Raw genomic sequence first — 23095 nt, 5'->3', positions numbered from 1 at the left:
ATCACCTATTGAAAATGCTCTTCTCTCATCACTTCGTTGTAGGAAAGATACTTCTCCCGTCATCATTGGGTATTCAGTCATAAAAGAAAATTAGTCCTTTGGATCCCATAATAAAGAGCCTCTAATGAGTCCAGCTCTGCTTTGCAGTCTCCCCCTCCCAGTAGGAAATGTCTGGAGAACCTTCAAATGAGTCCAAATCAAACCTCTACCAACAGGAACACTCTACGCCACTCCGTAGAGTCGGCCACTCTACGGAGAAATCTTTTCAACCACTGGTATCCAGGATCTTGTTCTTTCAGTCATGATCTATACCTACAGAGCTACTGTCCGTCTGTCCATTTCTTGCTCTATCCTGTCATCACGTGTCAACAAGACGTCAACATTCACAAACATCTCTACCTGAGGCAGAGACTGGAGGGGGCTTTCCTTCTTCCAAATGAGCGTAATGGCCTCAGACTAACAGCAGATTTACAGCGACTGCGTCTCTGCTCCAGTCCTGGTTTACATTAGAAGCGCTCTGATCCACTACACTCTGCAACAAAGCAGGTGTTGCAGGTGCTCTGAGAGGCATGTGTCTTTTTGGTAATTAAAGATATCGATTAAAGGGAAAGTTGACGCAAAGGTATCGGAAGTGGGACATAAAAGTTTGCGTTTTGTTCTACAATGGGTGAATACACAGAGTACAGAGAAGCTGCATCTTTTTTCTTATCTAATGTGTTTCTTATGCAAAACCTTAAACTTTTAACTTGGATACCTTATATTAATGAACACAGATGTATCTTTGTTAATATAGTGGGGTTTTCGGGAATGCCTTTAAAATTGAATCAGTTTATTCTAAGGCTAGCACTATAACAATCTAATTTTAAGTAAAACGTTTCGTTTTTTTAAAAATACATGCTAATATGCCAAATGGGAACCTTTGTATTCTTTTGTTTCTTGTACATCATTAAATCTGACGCACAAGCAGCAACATAAGCATTGGTCCAATTGGGTTATTCAAGCTTAAAAACCATCTCAGTGCATTTCATGTTGAGGCAGCATAGACGACGTTGACGTTTCAACGTTAGCATCCACAGCTGCGTCACAAATTCTTCACATTGAACCAGATGACGAGCTTCATAGCCAAGAAAGACCACGTCTGAAAAACATAACGACTCTCTACCTGGTAAAGTGCATTGAAACATGGATTCTTTGTCTTCGTAAGTCAATTAAGGAGAAAATATAGCCTACATGGTTGATATATTTAGACGCTCTAAAATTTGCATGTTGAGCTCTGTAAGGTCATATTTATAAACAGCTCTACTGTTGTACTTGTTTTCATAATTAGAAATGGAGCTTTAACTTTTTTACAGCAAATGCTAAACTCTTAACGAATGTATTTTAAGCCCTGTTTGCATACACTTTTATTATATTTAGTGGGAGGAATTGTGTTTTATTAATGTTCATGTAGTGTTCACACTTCTAAAGCAGGATTTTTTTTTTAGAGAGAGGATGTATAAATTATTACGGGTTTTAAAAACAGAAATAATTAAATCTTTCAACTTATGAGATGTTTGGATTATGTAAATATCCATCCATTTTCTGACACGCTTAATCCCAAGTGGGGTCGTGAGGGGTGCTGGTGATTATCTCCAGCTGTCTGAGGGCGGGAGGCGGGGTACACCCTGGACAGGTCGCCAGTTCATCGCAGGGCAACACAGAGACAAAAAACCATTCCCGCACACACTCACACCTAAGGAGAATTTAGAGAAGCCAATTAACCTAACAGTCATGTTTTTGGACTGTGGGAGGAGGCCGGAGTACCCGGAGAGAACCCACGCATGCTCAGGGAGAACATGCAAACTCCATGCAGAAAGACCCAGGGCAAGGAACTGAACCTGGAACCTTCTTGCTGCAAGGCAGCAGTGCTACCCACTGCATCACTGAGCAGCCCAATTATGTAAATAGTTGATAAAATATATAAATATTTGTTTTGCTGTGCTCATAAGTTCATAACTTAGGAGCAAAGAAGGGTGGTTTAAATTGTTGATATATGCTTAATGATAAAGTGGCGATTGTAATTACAGATCGCGTTTTAACCATGAGTAGAAGTGCTATCACGTCCCACCACTGGTTTACTTAAACATTGCGGTTTCCTGCTAGTGATTTTGATTCAGGTGAAATTGTGATGGAAGGCTGTGCGAACACGGCCGTCCTGCCGAGGCAGATTAAATTGTCTCATGGCAGATAATGTTTTTCTAGATTGGAGTTTGTAGTGGAATAGAGACAGACGTAGTGTAAATTGGGGGTTTGATCTGCTTCAAACTGGGCTGCAAACTGTCCCAATGTATGCTAAGGTTCAAACTCTTCAACTTTAGAGTGGCTGCCAATATTGCTCCACATAAAGAAGATCACAACAGTCTCATTACGTCTAATAGCTAAAAGTCAACTTCCTCAATCAAAAGTCCCATGAAACAGCTCGCTAGATCAACCCTTAGCAGCTAGTAACAGCTATTGACACATCCTCAAAGGATATAAACCCTTCAGAGTTGATGGGAGCACACAATGAGTTGTAGTCAATTGAAGATCACCAACATTCCTAGGATCAGACACTGAATGCTTCCAGGAGAAAATTACTTGTGTTCCTTGACCTTTATAGACAGGTGGAGCATTTAGGTGAATCACCTCTAATAGTGAGAGGTGCTCACCCTATTAACCAGGTTTTTATCAGATATCCCTGCAGGAAACTTTAACCATACATGATGCCTTCAATTGAAAATACTTTAATGTTCAAATTTGGTCTTTGCTCCTGATTGCTTGGGTGTCTAATTGTCTTTAAAACTAAAAAGACTGAAGGGAAAAATCTCCCAGTGATGTACCTAAGTGCATTAAATCTGTGCTATAAGTATGTTGAAGGCACAGGTGAAGACTCCTAACCTGACTCCGCCAGATGGATTTGCTCCGCATATCCATCTGGAAACCTTCCGTTGAAGTAATTTTGGGAAGGGGCGAAAATACTGATTAGCTGATTGGCCTATGTTGGTGATAGACGGGCCAAATGAACCAATCAGATCAACGAAGCATATGACGTACTAACAGAGCGACGACGAAAAGGAGCCAATTGATAGATCAAACTCTTGCCGAAACCAGTCGGGAGAAGAGCAAAAACATCTTTTCCTCTGAGAAAAGCCTCCAGAGCAGTGTTTATCTCTTTTTTCAGTGAAGAAATACTCTGTAATTCCGATAAAACTTGCTTGATAGCCACGCTAACGCTAGTTTTATCAGCTGAAGCCGCCATGTTCTTTAGACTGAATGGTCGCGCTTCTCGATGCGTCACACCTCAACCCGCCTCAAAGCCAACGCTGATTGGACGTTCGTTTGGTGAACGGCTCCAAATTTTCTTTAACGGAGAGTCTCCAGACTGATTAGCGAGTGAAACCTTGAAAGCTTGCGAGATCAGGATGGTCTCACAAGGCTAGACGACTCCACCCTCTATATGTAAAATTCGTCATACTTCATCTATTTTAGCTCAATGGGAAGAGTCTAAATACAAGGATTTTTCTTCAGTGAATACTTTGTTGACAGGCCAGTCATGTACTGAATAATGCTCTTTTATAGTAGAGCATCTTTAACTCCCAACATGAACAAGCCACCACTGCCAAAAATGCAGGATGGTTGAATTTCATAAATATCTAATCACCACACGGAAAATAAGGTTTATCACATAAAACTGTTGCGAGATTATGGAAACACTGCATGGAACCCTTATAGAGTGTTGATTGCCGGCAGTCTCATTAGGTATAGCCCACCCTTTTGTTGCATCACAAAACATTTGGAGATTATGCTCTGACACGTCACTACAAACAGTTCATCTGAGCTCCTCACTCTCACCAGGAACTCTACGATGTTTCTGTTGATCTGCGTGTTCAGGATTGTTGGCTGGGAGTTCGCTGAGAGCAGTTTTCTACAAAAAACAACCAGTTCTCTGCAGGAGCAGCTGGAGGATTTGTCACAGCTGCAATCCTTTTCTATGACAACCGCAGACTCCACCAGACCAAAGCCGCTTGTCGTTTCTATGACCGAGTTGTTCCTTTTGCATGAGACGCTGTGGTCTAAAGTAGTGACCAACATACCTCTGGAGACGAAACAGGAGTATTCAGTAGTGGGCCATGTATCTTTGTTCTGCAATGTAGCAAGTTCTCTGGCAGTTAGAGATCTCTGAGAGCCACATCCCAAAGTAAAAACATCTTCTCCGATGTAGTTGGAGGACTTGGTAAGCGAACCGCAGCTTGTCATAGAAGAAAAGAGGCTTGTGATTTCTGCACCGGCATCTTTCAGCACATCTTTTCCTTTTCTGACGATCTCATTGAAGGAAACAAACTGCTTAAAGATGAGCGGAGAGGCAGACTGAGTCCTGGAGTACGTCTGCAGGAGTCTGCTTTGGACGTCATGAAAGACGAAGGCCGAGTTGGCCCAGAGCAGACCCCAGTTACGGGCACAGTCAGGGAGATGCACCAGCAAATGGCAGTTAAAGGAGCAGTGCTCGAGGCCGTACAGAGAAGGAACCTCTGTGACGAATTGAAGGAGGCACACCTCTGCAAAGCTGATCTCCTCTTGAGAGGCAAACTTAGAAAGGAGGATGTGAAGAGATGAAATGAGAAGCATCCAGTGTTTATAGTACACGTTTGCTAAAACTTTCCTAAGTACTACAGGAGAGTAGAGGAGAGCAAAGGCTCTCCACTCAGATGCTTCCCAATGCATCCTGTCACTGAGGCCCCGAGGTCTTGGTCTGATCTCATCGGGAGGCTGGATTCCACACAAAGCTTCGTCCAGGTCCTTCAAACTCTGAGCTGGAAGATGGAAGGGCTTCCTGGCATAAAGAGGGTCCAACCAGAGATTGACAAACTCTGGGACAACCCCAAGGCAAACACAGTGCATGTAATCAGGGATGAACCCTTTGATGACGTCAAACGAAGGCAACAGAAGCAACGGGCTGTGACCTTTGACGCCCATTTGACCCTGTGGATACTCATTCTGGACCACTAAGGAGGCCAGCTGCTCCGTCTCAGCCATGTGCCGCAGGTCACAGCCGTCAGCTTGTACAGGATAGACTCTGGTGTAACCCCGGCCCTTCTGAACCAGCTCCCCCTTGTGGTAGCAGAACCCACAGCCAAACTCCGAACTGAATGGCTGGAAGTTCTGCACCGCTGACCTTGCCAAAGAATCACAGACGCAGATTTTGGCCGTCACTCTGGTGTTGAGTTCTAAACCGCTCTCATCTTCCCAAGTGAAGCCCTCGTGAGAAAGTTTATGGAGTTCGTTGATGAACGGCGTGAAGAAACACTGCAGCAGAGGCTTTCCTTTGCCGAACCACAAAGTGTGCAGAAGAACGTTCTTACACCGCTCCACATATGGAAGTTGGTTTATGGTGCACAGGATGGGCCAGACGGAAAACTTGGATGAGTTGAGAAGAGGAGCACCGTCACATGTAAAGGTTAGCGTAATACTGCCTTCCTGCTCATCATGCCTATATTCACCTCCAGTGTTGATGTCAGAGACAAAGTTTTGTCTGGTGAAATGCTTTCCCAACTTTGAGTGAATACGAGTGAGGACTTTCCGCAGCTGGATTTCTAGCGGCATCACCAGGAAGTAGTTTGCCTTCTCTAGCAGACTTTTTTTGCTCAAGCGTTGCTGACACACTCCACATTCAGTACCAGGTTCAATACCCAGGTAGTTTTCGCACCTGGGGCAGTACAAGTGGAGCTCGGTCTTCTTGTCAATTTCAGTCAAATGTTTCTTTAAAAAACGCAGAGAGCTGGGAATGCACCCAGGAACCATGAGGTTGAGGAGGGCCAGCAGGTCTTTGGTGGCTGCTTTTGACAAGTCGTGCTTCAGGACGAAAGTCAAGAGGAGGAGGAGGAGAGCTCTCACACTGACTGAGGAACCAGAGTAAATCTTCTTCTCTCCATCAAACTTGGGGTCAAATATCTGCTCCTGGATGACATGTTAGGGAACAAAAATTAGACGCTAAACATAATGACCCCCCACCCCCCTCAAAAAGACAACAAGAACAAAAGAACAAACCATTGGATCTTCTTCTGAGGCGTCATCACTGGAAGTTGATCTTTTCTGCGGTAAAAAACAAGAAATGGAGGCATGAACAGGCAACACTTTCATCAATGCATAAGGAAAACACAGTAAACCTTAAATAACCAACTAATAAAACAGTAAAAGGATTTAAATTCCTTTAAATCTCATCTGAGGCTAACAAACGGGTCGCTGCCTATGAATTAGGGAAGAGATAACTATTTATAAACGATCAGAAGTCCATTGATTCATTTAAAAATCATGTAAAGGGACTCTATTGTAAATTCTCTCCAAACTATATTGAAACTTTTTTCCCTCAGTTGTATTCAGAGGTGTAGATTTAATTATTGCTAGGTCTGAAATCGAGATATATAAGAATAAAAAAAAGTGTGAATGGCCAAAAAGAAAACAAACAAACAAAACATAAACAAATAAATATTATATAAATAATAAAAAAAAGTAAATAATCAGGTACAAAGCAGCAAAAAGTTTCATACGATTGATGATGTATTTTGTATCCCAAAGTCAATGGAGAAACTGTCCTGGCATAACAAGAAATACATTAATAATTAAATAAAAACTCAGTCACTAAACAAATAAAATAAAGATATCCCTGGGCCAAATAAGTAGCTTGACATTTAAATTAGTATGCCATTAAATGCATCATGCATTCCATTTTTAATGATCAGTAAGTAGTATTTTTTAACCATCCAAATATTTTTTAAACATGCTTTTCCTGATAAATATACAGTTTTCACATTATTTTCCATTTTTTTATGATTCATTTGTTATTTCCTAAATACCAACTTAACAGATTTCTCTTAGCCAATTTATTTACGCCTGTATTTTTTCCATCCTCATGTAGAGCTGGTAATGTCTGTATATAATGCATGCTTTTATTTTGAAAGTGCCTGTGCAGAATAGAGTCGGACAGTCAACATAAACCAGTCATCAAACTACAGTATCTGCCAACTAAACTATTCTACTATCAAATAAATAAGTTAATTAAAAATAACAGTAAAGAAGTCAGTTATACCAACAAGCTCTTTTCATAACAAGGCACTCAATTACCTCCCCTCTCCTTTTATGTTTCCAGCTGCATGCAACAATCCAGTTTCTGCTAACAGCTGAGCCAGCAAAACACTTTAGATCGGAGAACCACATCGTGATTCTGTAACTCTCACATTTCTGCACATAATCAGTCCATTCTGCCATCTGGAGGGTTTAACTGCAATGTAAGAAATGTAGAAATCTGTGGTGGTTGAAAGAAACCGCAAACAAACATTCTGCCCTTCAATTAACTTAGACACAGAGAAAAAAAAACAATGATGCTATTGCTAATTAGCAGTAGTAGAAAGCATATGCATAAAACAGCATCTGTTAGATCTGAAGGGATCTCGTTGGGTTTTATGTTTACTCTCTGCATGAGTTATGTGTTCTAGCTGAGCCCTAATTTATGATTTTGTCCCAAAATTGTTGCTTTTCATTCCCTAAAATCCAAGATCCCAATTGTTATGCAGAAGTAATCCTCCCAACCTGCTCTGTTCCATTAAGCTCCCCAATGGCTCCTGCATTGATGATCTTTGTAGCTAAAGTGCTCGGTCTATCCTTCTATAATTTACTTTTAGAAAATGAGATTTCACCAAAGAAACCACAAATAATTCATTCTGTTATCCCGAGAGCTTGATATCAGCCTTACATGGTAGTAGAGCATGATGTCTGCAGAAAATCAACATCAGCATAGTAGCAGAAACATGTGAAACCAACTGCCCAGCACGGTGCTGGAGGGCTGATGATCTGGGCTGTATTTTACAGCTACAGGGTATGGGAACCCTGTAAGTCTGAGTTTGAACATGAGCTCCACAGTCATATATGAGGCCATCTCAACAATGATCTTGAACAAATAAAACAAATGTTTAAAATAGAAAAGACTCAAGGTTGCAATGGTCTAGTCAAAGTCCACACCTCAAACTTAATTTGAAGCTGTGCAAAGACTGTGTGTTGACAGAAGCACTCCTTTAATAATTAATCTACTGTGATTTTTGTGGACTTGAGGTAGAACCTGATATTTCCATTTCCCATGGCTTTACCTTCTCATGGTGTGAAGACTTTCCAGTTCCACCTTTGGCTCTTGCAAAAAGATAATTGGCCTAATGGTCAAAGAGAAAAAGTCTTATGAGGATCTAAAATCTATGATTTTATTGAATCTGTAACTAAATTTAAAAGCAGAATAAAAACAATACCAGTGGATCTTCTTCATCAGTATCCGATGGTTCTGCCTCGTCTCCGTCTTCATCAATAATGCTGAAATTCTTTGGAGTCTTAAAAGAAAAACAAAACATCGGCCTTTTGTTTAATCCTCAATATTTTCTCTTATTAAAGATATTTGACTTTTTCTTGATTTTCTGCGCTGAAATACGTCCTCTTATTGCACCGAACACAGCAGGATTATCTCTTAAGATTAGCTTTGGATCCATCCCAATAATCTGGGAAGATCGGGACAAAAATCAGCACGGTTTCCTTACAGTGTGAACCCAGCGTTAGAATCGGCATTCTGAGCTGATTTTTGGATAATGCTGTAACTTTACAGAATCGTAACTTTTTTCTAGTAATAATTATTTCTTTCCTGTGAATGATTCAGCATTACCTTTTCTGAATCTTCTCTGTCAGAGGCTCGTCCGGGAGGTTCAACCTAAAACATAGGTTCACAACAAAGACATTTATTTATTCTGAAATAGCTAAAAACACTCACTAAACATTCTCTTAATAAAAGGTATACAGAACAACATAAGAGTTCTACAACACACCTCCTTTATATTTTCTTCCCAACAGCTACAAGTGTTTTAAATCTTAAAATAACCATAATGAGAAGTTTATCAGTGTTCTTATGAATAGATTACAGCTATAAGAGAAAAACGATGAAGACTAAAGCTTTCCTCTTTCCAATTTTACAAGAACTGTGATAGCCACAATAAATGCAGTTTATTGTGGCTCTACATAACTAAAGACTAATCAGACCCAAGGATATTCTTCCATCTGTTACCATCCTGGTTGTGTGTCTAAACCCATCTGTTTACTGTCCTCCAAAGCTGTACATGGGATTACTAGATTGGATCTTTAATCGACCATGGTTGTTGTTTTTCTTGCCGCTTCTGCGTAGCAAGACGCATAATAGTGACCTTTGTCAGTTATTAATGACGTTCAGGTCGAATAAATGCGACCTGGCCGTTCCCACACAGGTCGCATTTGAAAAGATCAGATTCGTATCAGATTCAGGACCACATAACCAAGTGGCCTGGGTCGGAATGGAAAAAATCGGATCTATGTTCAGGGTTCCTACAGCATAAGGCAAGTTAAATTCAAGACTTTTTAATGCCACTTAATATAAAAATTTAAGACCAAAATTCAAAAGAAACACAAGTAAAACCTGCTTGCGACAACTTTACCCAAAGGTTTATTATAACACTAATGCTTCAAATTTTGAAAAGGTTCCCGTACAGGAAGAAAGCTAAAAACACACAAATGACAGATATATTTTAACAATTATTTAACTGAATTCACAAACTTTGTTTTAGCAGGGAACAAAACAAATCAGTTTTAAAGCCAAAACATAACCAGTGCTAAGTCTTTTTTGCAGTTATTTTTCTTTGTATCGTTTTCTTAGTATGTTTATTTGGTGATAAGTGGAGGCGTTGCAGAGACAAGGGTGGAACAAAACTGAGAAATACCGGCTGTTTCTCGCTAACTCGATTTTGACGCTTTGTGTTTTGTGCTTCGCATTTGACTCCACTGCCTTAATTCCCATCAATCTGAGCTTGAATCGCTTCTTGCACAAAATACACTGGGCCTCATGTATGTTCCCTGGTTTTAGCCATGGAGAAAACTCTTGGCTAGATAGACAATTTTCGTTACATTTACACTTGCTCATATTTTCCAGACAAAAAGTTAATGGCGCATCTCCAAAATGTCCCGGCCGCAACAACGCTTTTATTGGTTCCGCTATCGGGACGGAACCAATAATTGCGAGCCATTATTTTTTTTAAATAAAAAAAGGTCAATTTTAATGTTTTATTTATATTACAAATATAAATCATAATAAAAATAATCCTTTTTATGAGGTTTTAAATATTAAGACCTACGAAAGACTGATTTAAGACATATTAATACCATTTAAGGCCTTAGTTTCAATGCCTTTTAAGACTTTTTAAGGACCCGCGGGAACCCTGTATTAAATCTGAAACATCACGATTCGCTGCTACCTACGACTGGCTGAAAGTGTGTTACGGAAGGCGGGTACTAGCTGGCATGTCACCCAATCGACTCGAAGTCTTTCACTTAACGTCCCTCCTTTTCATGGACAGACTGAACGGCAGCATCCCAGACAGATATCGTAGAATTCAACTCAGTTCTACACATATCAATCTGGCTACTGTCACGTTACGCTTACATAACCCTCCCATGCCTTTTTAAGGAAAAATTAAGAACTGAACTACCGTATTTTCACGACTATAAGGCGCACATAAACGTCTTTTTTCCCTTAAAATGTGCGGTGCGCCCTATGTGTGTTGTAACTGCGGACTTTTGAGACCACCTCATTGAGGAGATGATGAAAGAGTGGCTGAGGGAGGTGAATGTAAGGAGACCAGGTGGTTTTTTTCCACTCATCACCATCGCTGTTAATCTGTGACTCCATGCGTGCCCATCTCACAGCTGATGAGAAAAACATGGTGAAACAAATTAGTGCTGTGCTCGCTGTTAATCAACCGCTTGACATGGGTGTGAACCGGACGCAGCAGGTGCAGCGAGTTTACATGCAAAGTCAATGGTTGACGCGCGTATAGGTGCAGCAAAAGCTCCAGCAGCGCGTTTTGAGCAGCAGGCGCAGCGCGTTGGGAGCGTTTAAGCATCTGACGCACCGCCAACGCGCTGCTGCTGCTCGAGATGGAAAAATTGAAGTTTTGCTGCTGGAAGCGCCGCATCAACCAATCAGAGAAGCTGATCTGGGAGCTGCCAGCGAGACAGACACATCGCTCTAATGACATATGATATTAAGGCAAATGAAAAGGGCTGGATGGATGAGGAGATGATGAAAGAATGGCTGAGGCAGGTGTATGTGAGGAGACCAGGTGTTTTTTTCCACGCATCACCATCGTTGTTAATCTGTTACTCCGTGCGTGCCCATCTCACAGCCGATGTCAAAAACATGGTGAAACAAATAAACGCTGTGCTCGCCGTTATCCCGGGAGGTCTGACAAAGGAACTTCCACCGCTCGACATCGGTGTGAACCGGCCGTTCAAAGTAAGGCTGCGAGCGGCGTGGGAGCGATGGATGACAGACGGAAACCAGTTTCACGAAAAGTGGAAGGCAGCGCCGGGCAAGTTACGCCACAGTTTGCGGATGAACTGTAGATGCTTGGACTAACGTGTCTGCTGGCTCTGTTGTTCGAGCTTTCGCAAAAGCCGGCATTATTTCTGAGGAGCCGCCCGGCACGGAAAGTGACTCTGACAGCGAAGAAGGGGAAATTGGCATTTCTGATTTAGCGCAGCTGTTTAATTCAGAAACAGAGGATGATGACTTTGATGGGTTTGATTAATACTTTGTAATAAATACATGAATAAAGCACAATCATACTCAGTTTTGCCCCCGCTCTATTTTTCTACCTGAAAACTTAATTCAACAGCAGCCTCTGGGCGGGTCTCCTCCTCTTCACCGCGGCGGCTGGCAGGTGTTTTTTTATCTGAATAATCTAAATCTTGCAGCTATATTTGCTGTGATCAGTGGGAATAAAGTAGTTTAATATGTTTTTAAGTGAGAAAGGCCACCTGAAAACTTAATAATTGCAGTCAGTTCATCCAGATTATCTATTTCTGTCGGAGGCGCTCAGACCCCCACATACCAGCGGTGCACTGACAGTAGAAATCCCTTCAACAGCAGCCTCTAGGCCAAGCAGCCTCCAGGTTCACCATGGTGGCTGGCAGGTGTTTTTCATCTAAATAATTTAAACTGCAGGCACCAGGATACCGGTAATAAAAGCGAACATATTCTGTCGGCAGGTTTCAGGATTTTAAGTTAATTTAGGAGTGATCACAGCGCTTTGTCATCTGCGATGTGTCTGTCTCACGGCCAGCTCCCAGGTTTGATTAATACTTTGTAATAAATACATGAATAAAGCTCAGTCATACTCAGTTTTGCTCCCGCTGTATTTTTAAAATACGCAGTAGAGGTATTTAAAGGTAGTAGAGTACATGTACCTGTATATAAAAAACGCGCCCTATAGTCCGGTGCGCCTTATGTGTGTGTTAAATACAGAAATGGCACACATAACTGAGACTGCGCCTTTTAGTACGGTGCGCCTTATGGTCGTGAAAATACGGTACTATATATTTTCCTGCTAATACTGATTAAGCTAATAGCTACACTGTGGAACTGGAAAGCTCTAAATATTCTATAGACGCCTGAATCATCTTTAGGCAACCAAAAATGGCTCCCATACCATTATTGTACCTGTAGTACCAGTCAGTTTAAAATGACCTTATAAAATCGGAGCAGAATTCTGGCTTCGCACTAATGGTTCCAACATAAACAGGTGAAATTTCAGCAGGTATGAACACTGCTGGAAGGCTGTTTAACTGTTTGCGTCGGTGTGTTTTACCCTTTTGTGGTCCTCGTCTTCCGCTGCTGATCTGGCAAACTGGAAACTGGTCTAAAGGTCAGATAAAAGAAATCCTATAAGAACATTGGTACAAAGGATTTAAAAGTTTGCTAATCCATCTTATATCTTCACACCATGGGATCTTCTTCATCCGACTCAGACTGCCTTGCGTTGTCACCCTCTTGATTGCTGCTGTTCCCGTCTCTCTGAAGTTTAAAGACAACAGAACGGTGACCGCTCTCTCTTTCTAAACTGGGATGAGCTCATGATAAACACGTCTTACCATTTCTTCGTCTCCAGTGAGAAGGGTCGATCTGGATGACCCCCGACCTTCTTTAGAAGGTTCTGTATGAGGCGCCTTAGAATCTGCATTCGATGCAGCTCCTGACGCCTCGCTGATGTCGTTTGGCTGCATTTTGATGGGCAGACAGAACGATGGAAGTAATCTCCATACAAAAGTAAATCAATGTTTCTCAGAAAAATGTTTTAACTTTACCTCATCAGGATCTTCATCTTTATCACTGGTAGGATCATCCTGAGAGAAACAGAAAAACCAAATCTACCGTAAGTCTTTTGTGATAACCTCACTACTGGCAGGTATATTTCACTGTAACAGAGTTATTCCACGATGAAAAGTAAGTAAGAAGAGTCAAATCCCAAATACAGAAGAAAAACAGTAAATAAATGAATAAAAATAATAAAAAATATTTATAAAACACCTTTCAACAGGTAGATATCACACACAGGAATTTGAACAGATCTAAATCAGAATACAGATAATATCAAAGACAAATGTGAATTAGAAGTTAATTCAATGATAGTAGATGAACTGTAGGGTACCTGCAAGAAGAGTCACAAGGGAATTAATAATCAGCAGCAGAAGGAATATGAGAGGAAATTTAAAAGCTGAATTTTTTAACCTCCTTAGGCATTTTCTGATGTTTGTAAACGACCCCTTAGTAGCTTTATGTTGGAGACAATTTGGTAAAATTTATTATAAAAATGTTTTGGGATCATCTGCTTACTAAAGAAGAGATAAAAAATAGAATAGAAAATCCCTTTTTTTGTCCCACAATGGGGAAATGGATTGTTTAAGATGGATGGTTTAATAAAAGATCAATCCCTTTAAATGTTCTAGATGCCTAATGTTATATTCGCTGAAGTTTTGCTGACCATAGACACATTCTACGTGTTTTACTGATGATAGCCAAGAAAATACTGTCCATTGGGAAAAAGCAAGCTGGTAATTTTGTGATAAAAGGTTCACAGATCTAAGGATAGAGGCTGATGGACCTGCAGCTACTCAACCCGAACGCTTTCAATAGGGTTTATATTTTCAAAAAATCAGCTCAAACTTGTATTTATTGAGTGCTTTCCTATTGTTGAGAACACAAGAGAACCACAGTACACTGACATTTAGTTATAGACAGATGCCTGCCTTTAGTGTTTTATTTATAAAGGGCTCAAAAATATTAATGTATAAAAAAATGATGAATAACAGCCGATACCGATGCCAACGTCAATATATCCTGCATCGCTAGTATGGACACAAGCTTAATTCATCCATCCATGCATGCATGGGTTCCCTTTAAGCTACATCAGTGATTATCCTCCTTCACAAGCAGCAAAATCAAATTTAGAAGTTTGTCCCATATGTCATGTACAGCCAAAGTCTATATATGGAACCTTATATTTCAAATATCGTTCATGCACTTATTTTTATTATTTGTGCTTTAATTCTTGCAGGTTTCTTATATTTTAATTTTACAGGTGCTGGTCATAAAATTAGAATATCATGAAAAAGTAGATTGATTTCAGTAATTCCATTTAAAAAGTGAAACTTGTATATTATATTCATACATTACATACAAACTCATATATTTCAGATGTTTATTTTGTTTAATTTTGATGATTACAAATGACAACAAATGAAAATCTCAAATTCATCATATCAGAAAATTAGAATATTACTGAAGACCAATAAAAACAAAGGATTTATAGAAATGTTGGCCAACTGAAAAGTATGAACATGAAAAGTATGAGCATGTACAGCACTCAGTATTTAGTTGGGCCTCCTTTGGCCTGTATTACTGCAGCAATGCGGCGTGGCATGGAGTCGATCAGTCTGTGGCACTGCTCAGGTGTTATGATAGCCCAGGTTGCTCTAATAGTGGCTTTTAGCTCTTCTGAATTGTTGGGTCTGGTGTATTGCATCTTCTTCTTCACAATACCCCATAGATTTTCTATGGGGTTAAGGTCAGGAGAGTTTGCTGGCCAATTAAGAACAGGGATACCATGGTCCTTCAACCAGGTACTGGTAGCTTTGGCACTGTGTGCAGGTGCCAAGTCCTGTTGGAAAATGAAATCTGCATCTCCAAAAAGTTGGTCAGCTGCAGGAAGCATGAAGTGCTCTAAAACTTCCTGGTATGTGGCTGCGTTGACCCTGGACCTCAGAAAACACAATGGACCAACACCAGCAGATGACATGGCACCCCAAACCATCACTGACTGTGGAAACTTTACACTGGACTTCAAGCAACGTGGATGAAGTGCCTCTCTTCTTTTCCTCCAGACTCTGGGACCTTGATTTCCAAAGGAAATGCAAAATGTACTTTCATCAGAGAACATGACTTTGGACCACTCACCAGCAGTCCAGTCCTGTTTCTCTTTAGCCCAGGCAAGACGCTTCTGACGCTGTCTGTGGTTCAAGAGTGGCTTGACACAAGGAATGCGACAGCAGAAACCCATGTCTTTCATACGTCTGTGTGTGGTGGTTCTTGAAGCACTCACTCCAGCTGCAGTCCACTCTTTGTGAATCTCCCCCACATTTTTGAAGGGGTTTTGTTTCACAATCCTCTCCAGGGTGCGGTTATCTCTCTTGCTTGTACACTTTTTTCGACCACATCTTTTCCTTCCCTTCGCCTCTCTATTAATGTGCTTGGACACTGAGCTCTGTGAACAGCCAGCCTCTTTAGCGATGACCTTTTGTGTCTTGCCCTCCTTGTGCAAGGTGTCGATGGTCGTCTTTTGGACAACTGTCAAGTCAGCAGTCTTCCCCATGATTGTGTAGCCTATAGAACTAGACTGAAAGACCATTTAAAGGCTTTTGCAGGTGGTTTGAGTTAATTAGCTGATTAGAGTGTGGCACCAGGGGCCATCAATTTTGAACCTTTTCACAATATTCTAATTTTCTCATATGATGAATTTGAGATTTTCATTTGTTGTCATTTGTAATCATCAAAATTAAACAAAATAAACATCTGAAATATATGAGTTTGTATGTAATGTATGAATATAATATACAAGTTTCACTTTTTAAATGGAATTACTGAAATCAATCTACTTTTTCATGATATTCTAATTTTATGACCAGCACCTGTAAGTCTGTGTCCTGTGAGTCTGGCTGGCTCTGGGTTAGCTGGCACTGTTATTTGGACCCCAAATAATATTATATCCCTAAGCGACAGATCCCATGATATTTCACCGAGGGGTGGCGACTCGAGAGCAGCGGGAGAGTGAGGAAAAAACACGGACTCAAAAGCTCAGTCCTTCAGAAAGTTACGCCAGTGGGAAAAGGTGAAGTCACCTACCATAACTTTGTGGAATCACAGATTAAAATTGGTGTAAATAATGGGAAAAAAATTACTGCATTCTTATTGATGTAAAATTGGACACTTTTCACCAGAGATGGGACAAAGTTAAAGAACAACTCTGTGTTTAAGGTAAAGAGGCCAGAAAGCCAATGCTCCAGCAGATGAAGAATCAGATTTGTTTTTTCCTTATATACCTGTTCTATTAAAATTTGGTTATACTGAATATTGATGTAAGTGTTGTTTCTATATTATTGTCATTCAAACCGATTAAGTTTTGGCTTAGGAAAAAAATGCTAAATAAAAACTATAAAGAAAATTAATAAAAAAAAAAACAGGTTTAGACAAAACGATCAAGAAATATTTACTGTATGACTAAAAATCTATTATAAAATAACTTTAAATCAATTATCATATTAGGCCAGTGCCAATCTCCAGCAGTCTGTCACAGAGCAAGACTGCAACATACTACCATGCACACATGCAGCTAAGGACATTTTAGAAGGGCCAATTAACCTAACAGTCGTGTTTTTGGACTGTGGGAGGAAACTGGAGTACCCAGAGAGAACTCCCCTATTTGCTGCAAGGCAAAGGTGCTACCCACTGTGCAGCCGCCCCCCAAAAAAATACTTCACGTGGGTTTAATCTTAATGGTGCATGGAATAACAGAGTACTAAGAATATAAACATTTATTTTTGATTTAAAAAAAAACTGATGGCCAAAAATTAAATGTCTTTGAGGTTGTTAATAGTATAAGTCATATCAGATAAACAGAAATAGTTCACAACACACAAATCCCCTACAACTTTCTCAACCTTCACACTCCTTTGTGTTTGAATGCATCTCTGCACCAGAACAACTGATTACCATGATTGCATTACTTCCTTAGAATGTCCTTTATTGCAGCAGAAGCCAATTAAACACACATTCATTTAAAGCAGGTGTTCAGCAGCAGGGAAACACCTAAAACCTGCAGGGTGGTGGGTCCTAAAGAGCAGGGTTAAGACATCATGTCCTAAGATGTGCTTTTCTTGTTCAAAACACAGGAAACCAAATAAATGACCCAAATTAGAGTTCTCCAGAAGCTGAGAATGTGTATGAGCTCTAAATCAGCTGTGATGGAGCAGAAACTTTAAGTAAACCATGCAGGAAATCAGCCAATGAGAATTATTATTGCAGAGGGTTACTAGCAGGACAGCCAGTGATGAATTGATTAATTTGCTATGAATTATATTCCCTTACAGGTCTTGTCTTACCCCACACCAAATAAAAAGATTAATTCAGTGAAATGGTTCTGCATATATTCATTAATAATGGTGGAGAGGTCTTGTGCAGGTTATTTTGATATAAGAAAACAGACTCCTGCTTTAAAACCTTTTATTAAGGAAGCTGTGATCAAAAAATTAAATCTTCTTCGCTTGTATTTAACTAGAACAATATTGCACATCTTCCTCCAAACAGCATGTAGAGATCCTTGGAAGGTGGAACAGAAACAGCCTTTTCTAACCTTCGGTTTGGTCTGGTCACACACTTACAGAAACATTCAAACAAACAGCTGGGAGGAGTTAAATGATACTTTACCAAAACAAGTTCCAGACAGTTTGGAACAAAGAGAGGGTTGTTGAATAACCTTGAATCTAAAGGAATTTGACATCTAATACTGAAAAACAGTTTCTCATGTGTCAGTAAGATAAGCTTTATGCAGCCTGAGTGAACATTTCTGGGCAATATAGAAAAGAAAATGAGCTCACTTTTAGGTTCTAAAATGGAAGAAGAAGAGAAATAAATGGGAAAATAATTTTCCCCAAAACAAGGTGAAAAGACAAAGTGACAAAAAGGAGCAGAATAATGATAAGCGCCTTTTTAGGTGCTCATTTATTCACTTAGATGGATTGTCAAAGTGGCTAAAGGCTTCAGCTTCACCTCTAAATCCAGGATTCCTCTCTCTGTGCTTCATTATCCTCCACAGTGCAGCTGCAGCATTGAACTGGTTTGTTTCACAGTGTTTCTAGCTGTGGAATGAGGAACCTGTAAAGTCTTTGAAATTCATTTATTCCCAGCTTTGACCTGCCTACAAAATCTTTGCTGATTTTTTTACCAAATATAAAAAATGCAATCAATTTAATTTTTTTATTTTTTATCTTTCCTCTCAGGAATCACAGCTCCAGGCTAGGAATCACATTACATCCACACATCGATTCCACAAAGGCTCATTTTTGTCTCAGTTTTAAGCGTTTAACAACACACTAAAGTTAAACACAAACAAAGGTGGTACAGCAAATCCTGCGTTTCTGATTTGGAATAATCATAAGAATAGAAATAATTCCTGCAAACTCTACTGCTTTGTACGAGCAGCAGCCATATTCACTTAGAAAATGAGGGTCAACAGGAACCCACGTGTTTCCAGGTTGAAGTCAAGACTTAGAAAGAGGTTCTAACCTAATAAAAATAAAACAATTAATAAATGTAGCCCTCAGTTGGTGGAAAATGATGGAATTAGGCGACTTTTTACGTGTCCGAGGGGTCTCCAGTGATGCTATTTCCTTAATGGAAGAGCAGAAAGTGATTAAAACAAGAGAGCTAGTTTAGTCTCTAAGACAGACGTGGCTACGGCTTGATGCTAACATGTTTGTTAGCTGTCAAAATTCAGTCAGAACTCTGAGATTAAAGTCAGAATTCTGACTTTTTCTTATATTATACAGAAATAAAATTTAAAAATCTGTTAACTTTTTCAGTGGCCCTAATCCTCTCCCGTACTAGAGGGATGGGGGGATGCTAAAAAACCGAAAGGATAGAGGTTAGCTAGATAACGCTCAATAGATGTGGTTTGATTATAGCTGAGGATGGGTAAATATGTACTGGATGAAAGGGTGGAACGATGTTTTATAATGTATTACATTGATAGGTGGTAACTAAGTGGAAGTGGACTGCAAGGATAGAAAGTTATTCTACATGAAATTATGGACAATGGATGGAAGAGGGTTGGACTTACTGGTTATATTTATTTAGCGGGTGCAAAAATAACAAAGAAAGCTAAAAACAATTGATCTGATTAAAAAAAAAAGTAATTTTGTTTAAAAGTCAATAAAATATGTACAAATAAAATTAAATGTTTGGATCACAAGATGTGAATGTGAACTTCTTTAGCTGCAGTGATTCCCTTTAGCTCCCATATACCCTTAAATCCGCTTTACCTCATCCAACTGTCCTTTCTGTTTTCTTTTCGGATTCCCCTTCGAAAAGCTGACCAGATTTCTGAGGTTCAATCTGGGGACTTTTCCAGCTAGAAAACAAAGAATCACACGTTAACAAGATGGAAGCAAGCAACTTGGACAAGTGGCTTTTTTTATTTTAGTTTGCTATTATTTAAACAACAAAACATTTTAACAGCAGGAACATGTCTCTCCTCACCGATTTCAGCATTTCCCCAAAGGTGAAGTATGATGATAAAATGTAATAATTAGGGCTGAAACAGTTAATCGATTATTGAAATAATCGCCAAATAATGTAGCAATCATTTAATTGTGAACTGGAGTTTAGAGACTAAAATATGCTTTTAACTAAAGGAAAAACCCACTTAGAGCAGCAATTATACCAGAATTAACATTATATTAACATATAAACATTTTATATTCAAGATTTAATAAAAAGGTTTTTGTCTGTCAATCTGTTCTATTCAGAACTCCTCAAGTGGAAAGGTTTTATTTTCACCTGGTTTACTTTAGAAGACAATCTTCTTTAAGGAACCTATGGTCATCGAATTATTAATCAATTATCAAAAAAATAATCAACAGATTAATCAATTTCAAAAAAGGTTGGTTGTAGCCCTAGTAATAATAGAACACTAAAAAGTAGAAATTGAGCATTGAGCTTGTAAGACTGATGCAAATACAGATTATTTTAATATCAGTCTAATCTATGCCCGATATTTTGCTGCTGAAGATTTTGTGTCGATTCTTGAAGCAGATATTGATTTTTTTTCTCTATCTATGTGATAAAAATGACTAAATGTTAGTGATTGTTAGAGTTAACCAAGGGAGGGAGTGGCAACATATGTTTATGTGCTCCCCATACATGGCTGCTGAATGCAATAATAAATAGGAAAAGATGCTGATACAAGAAAAAGAAAAAAATGCTATTATCAGCCACTTATAATCGGTTGGCTGATGTATTATATTTGTTTACTAAACAGAGGGGATGTGAATCTAATTTTAACTTAAATAAAAGAAGACTTATGTCAGAAGCTTTGCAGAAGTTTGTTATTTTTAGAAGAGTCTAATCCTATTATAAATTTTTAAAAAATTTTCTAACAAGTTTTTGTCAGCCAGCAAAATGCAAATAATGCACTGTTTATAAACTGGTACATTTTGTTTCTTTTTAGCATGTCATCGCCCCAGTGTGATCCTTTAAAACACCGATACGCTTCATTCTATCTTTATTTTCCCACTCTGCAGAATCTGTTAGTTCAATCTCTAACGTTATGTTCTCCCTGAGTTTTCTCATATAGCTTTGCCTCGTCTGTTCCTGTTTGGCTGTGACTCCATCCTGGAGAGAAATATCAGCTGTGCTGCTGCCATCAACACCTTTCTTTATAGATTGGCCTGTTTTTTCAGTGTAGTCCTGTTTCTCTGACTGTGACTGGCTGGATGTGCTCTCTTCATCCTCTGACATGGGAACTCATCTGCCTTGGCTATGTGTTTCCTGGACAGGGCCGCCTTTTACAGCTGCTTTTTGTATCTCTGCTTCTGTCTCCTTGAACCCCAGTGGGCCTCAGCAGATGGCCGCTCACACTGAGCCTGGTTCTGCTGGAGGTTTCTTCCTGTTAAAAAGGAGTTTTTCCTCCCCACTGTCGCTATAAGCATGCTTAGTGTAAAGGATTGCATTCGAGTTGATGAGTCGATGCAATCAACTGGTTTTCCTTAGATAGAAAACTTTGAATCAATTTGACTGGATGATCTGGTGAACTGTAAAGTGCCTTGGGATGACGTGTTGTGAATTGGTGCTATAGAAATAAACTTAATTATATTGATAACATTTATAATTCAAGGATATGCTGCTCAGTCAAAACAAAATGAATCAGTTTACGGTTTACCTCAATATCACAGAACAGCTGACTCAACGCAACCAGCTACCGTGTTGTCAACAAACACGAAGGCGCTTTTCTACATAGCTACCGTAATAACGGTTTTTTGCGCAACCATTTTCCTCATTCATCAGACGCTTAAAAAAAAAATTGGGAAAATTCCTAGGGACAGGTTATGCAAAACAGGGACTGCAACCGCATATCGGAGACGTCGGATCACCTTACCTTTCGTGGGTCTCCCACTCCGTGGCAGCGTGGCCACGGTGTTAAACCGTTTCCACTTAACGATAATGCTCCTTACGGTGGAGGGAGGAATCTCTAAAGTCTTTGAAATGAACTTGTAGCCCTTCCCAGCTTTGTGCAGATCGACAGCTATCGATCTGATGCCTTCCGGGATCTCGCTTCCACGGGGCATTTTTTCCCGATAACGGAAGATATCCTCAAATATTTATCTGCAACTTCTCCCTTTTTTTATTTACTTCTGCTAGCTGCAAGGAAAGAAACGGAATCCTCTTCCGGTCTAAACCGGAAATGGATTTTCTTTTTTTTCCCAATAGGAATTTTTTCAATTGAAATTAATTTTATTTATAAAAAAAAAAAAAAAAAAAAAAAAAATGAAACGCAAGAGGTTGAATAACGAATATACACAATTATAAGGAATACACAGAAAACAAAAATAGGAACAACCGCTGAAAAGGTTTTTTTTTCTGTTTAAACTTTATTTATAATCAAATATAATGGCAAAAAAGAAGACAAAGGAAACAATGGGTTGATTTATATAAAAAAAATAAGAAATAATTTAAAGGTCCACGCTCAGGTTTTTTTTTTTTTTATCCTAATCAATCTGAAATTAGCAAAACATAAGTATTTCAAATTGAAGGCAACCGAAAAAATAAATAGCTTACTATAGTTTTGTTTTAGCTTATTTTTGGGGGGTAGGGCTGCAGCAGTTTTATAATAGTTTATTTTGCCCTTCAAAATAGCTTTCAATTTGTTTGAATATTTCATCAAATTGAAATATTCAAACAAATAAATGTATTTTTTTTTTTATAATCCAACTTCTGAACCAAACAAGTTTATTTTTATATATAACATCTATTGATCCCAACACTGGTATCCCTCAGTGAAAAATTTAGTATTTGCTATTTTCAGCAGGAGGAAAAAAAACCCAAAGCTGAAACCCAGAAGTGGTCTTTAATGTAACGTTTGATTGTTTTTGGGTACCATGGCTTCCTGGTCCTCCTGAAATAGTGAGCCCGGGTCTATTATTCTTTAAAGGTGCCTATGTGGAAGATGAGCAACCTTTCCTAGGTGGAACTCAACCCTTGCAGAGGGACTGCTCAATTTAGAAGTTGCTACACCAGCTCAAACATGAATACAATTTGATATTAATGTTTATTTTAGTGTTTTTTTAGCTTTATATTAAGTGTTTGTGTCATAGTAGAAGCTGAAACTCCTGTCCAGTACCATTTATTTAGTCCATTCAATCTCCAAGTAGTAAACAGGACTTCTTATGACTGTCTTAAAATGATATCTGTGTGACAATTTTCCATACATATAAGATTTTTTTGTATAGTTCTGTCAAGCGATTATCCCACCTGAGCTGTTTACCAAGCGACCTCCCTGACCGACGCTCTTCTTGCCGTGTCTTGTTAGGTTTACAGTTGTGTCCACATTCTTCCTTAAACGTCAGACTGAACAGA

The 23095-nt window shown here is 39.3% G+C and overlaps 1 protein-coding gene across 2 annotated transcripts; it reads right to left on the bottom strand.

The window, feature by feature from the left end:
- Window positions 1-3565: 3565 nt before the first annotated feature.
- On the bottom strand, window positions 3566-21900 carry LOC119790015. 2 transcript variants are annotated; one of them, XM_038295302.1, is made up of 11 exons: window positions 21618-21900; window positions 19504-19592; window positions 13216-13254; window positions 13003-13128; window positions 12854-12925; window positions 12720-12770; window positions 8714-8758; window positions 8310-8387; window positions 8157-8216; window positions 6064-6108; window positions 3566-5973 (listed from the first exon to the last, which is right to left on the bottom strand). In XM_038295302.1, exons 1-11 carry the CDS (start codon window positions 21805-21807, stop codon window positions 3745-3747), a joined length of 3024 nt encoding a protein of 1007 aa, XP_038151230.1. In that variant the 5' UTR covers window positions 21808-21900; the 3' UTR covers window positions 3566-3744. The 2 variants fall into 2 exon arrangements, with proteins under 2 accessions (XP_038151230.1, XP_038151229.1); XM_038295301.1 differs by having other exon boundaries at window positions 6064-6112; window positions 8158-8216.
- Between the last annotated feature and the right edge of the window lie 1195 nt (window positions 21901-23095).

This window comes from Cyprinodon tularosa, unplaced genomic scaffold (assembly GCF_016077235.1).
Source record: "Cyprinodon tularosa strain WSP-4 unplaced genomic scaffold, ASM1607723v1 ctg352, whole genome shotgun sequence".
NCBI lineage: Eukaryota > Metazoa > Chordata > Actinopteri > Cyprinodontiformes > Cyprinodontidae > Cyprinodon > Cyprinodon tularosa.
The sequence above is the reverse complement of the archived record's forward strand: the minus strand, read 5'-3'. Positions and strand labels throughout refer to the sequence as shown.

Coding starts and splice junctions, on each gene's coding strand:
- LOC119790015 (XM_038295301.1), bottom strand. CDS start 21,807: ATGCCCCGTGGAAGCGAGATCCCGGAAGGCATCAGATCGATAGCTGTC. Junction 13,255..19,503: donor AGAAAGGACAGTTGGATGAG/GTAAAGCGGATT, acceptor TGTTTCTCTCAG/GATGATCCTACCAGTGATAA. Junction 13,129..13,215: donor AAGATGAAGATCCTGATGAG/GTAAAGTTAAAA, acceptor ATCAAAATGCAG/CCAAACGACATCAGCGAGGC.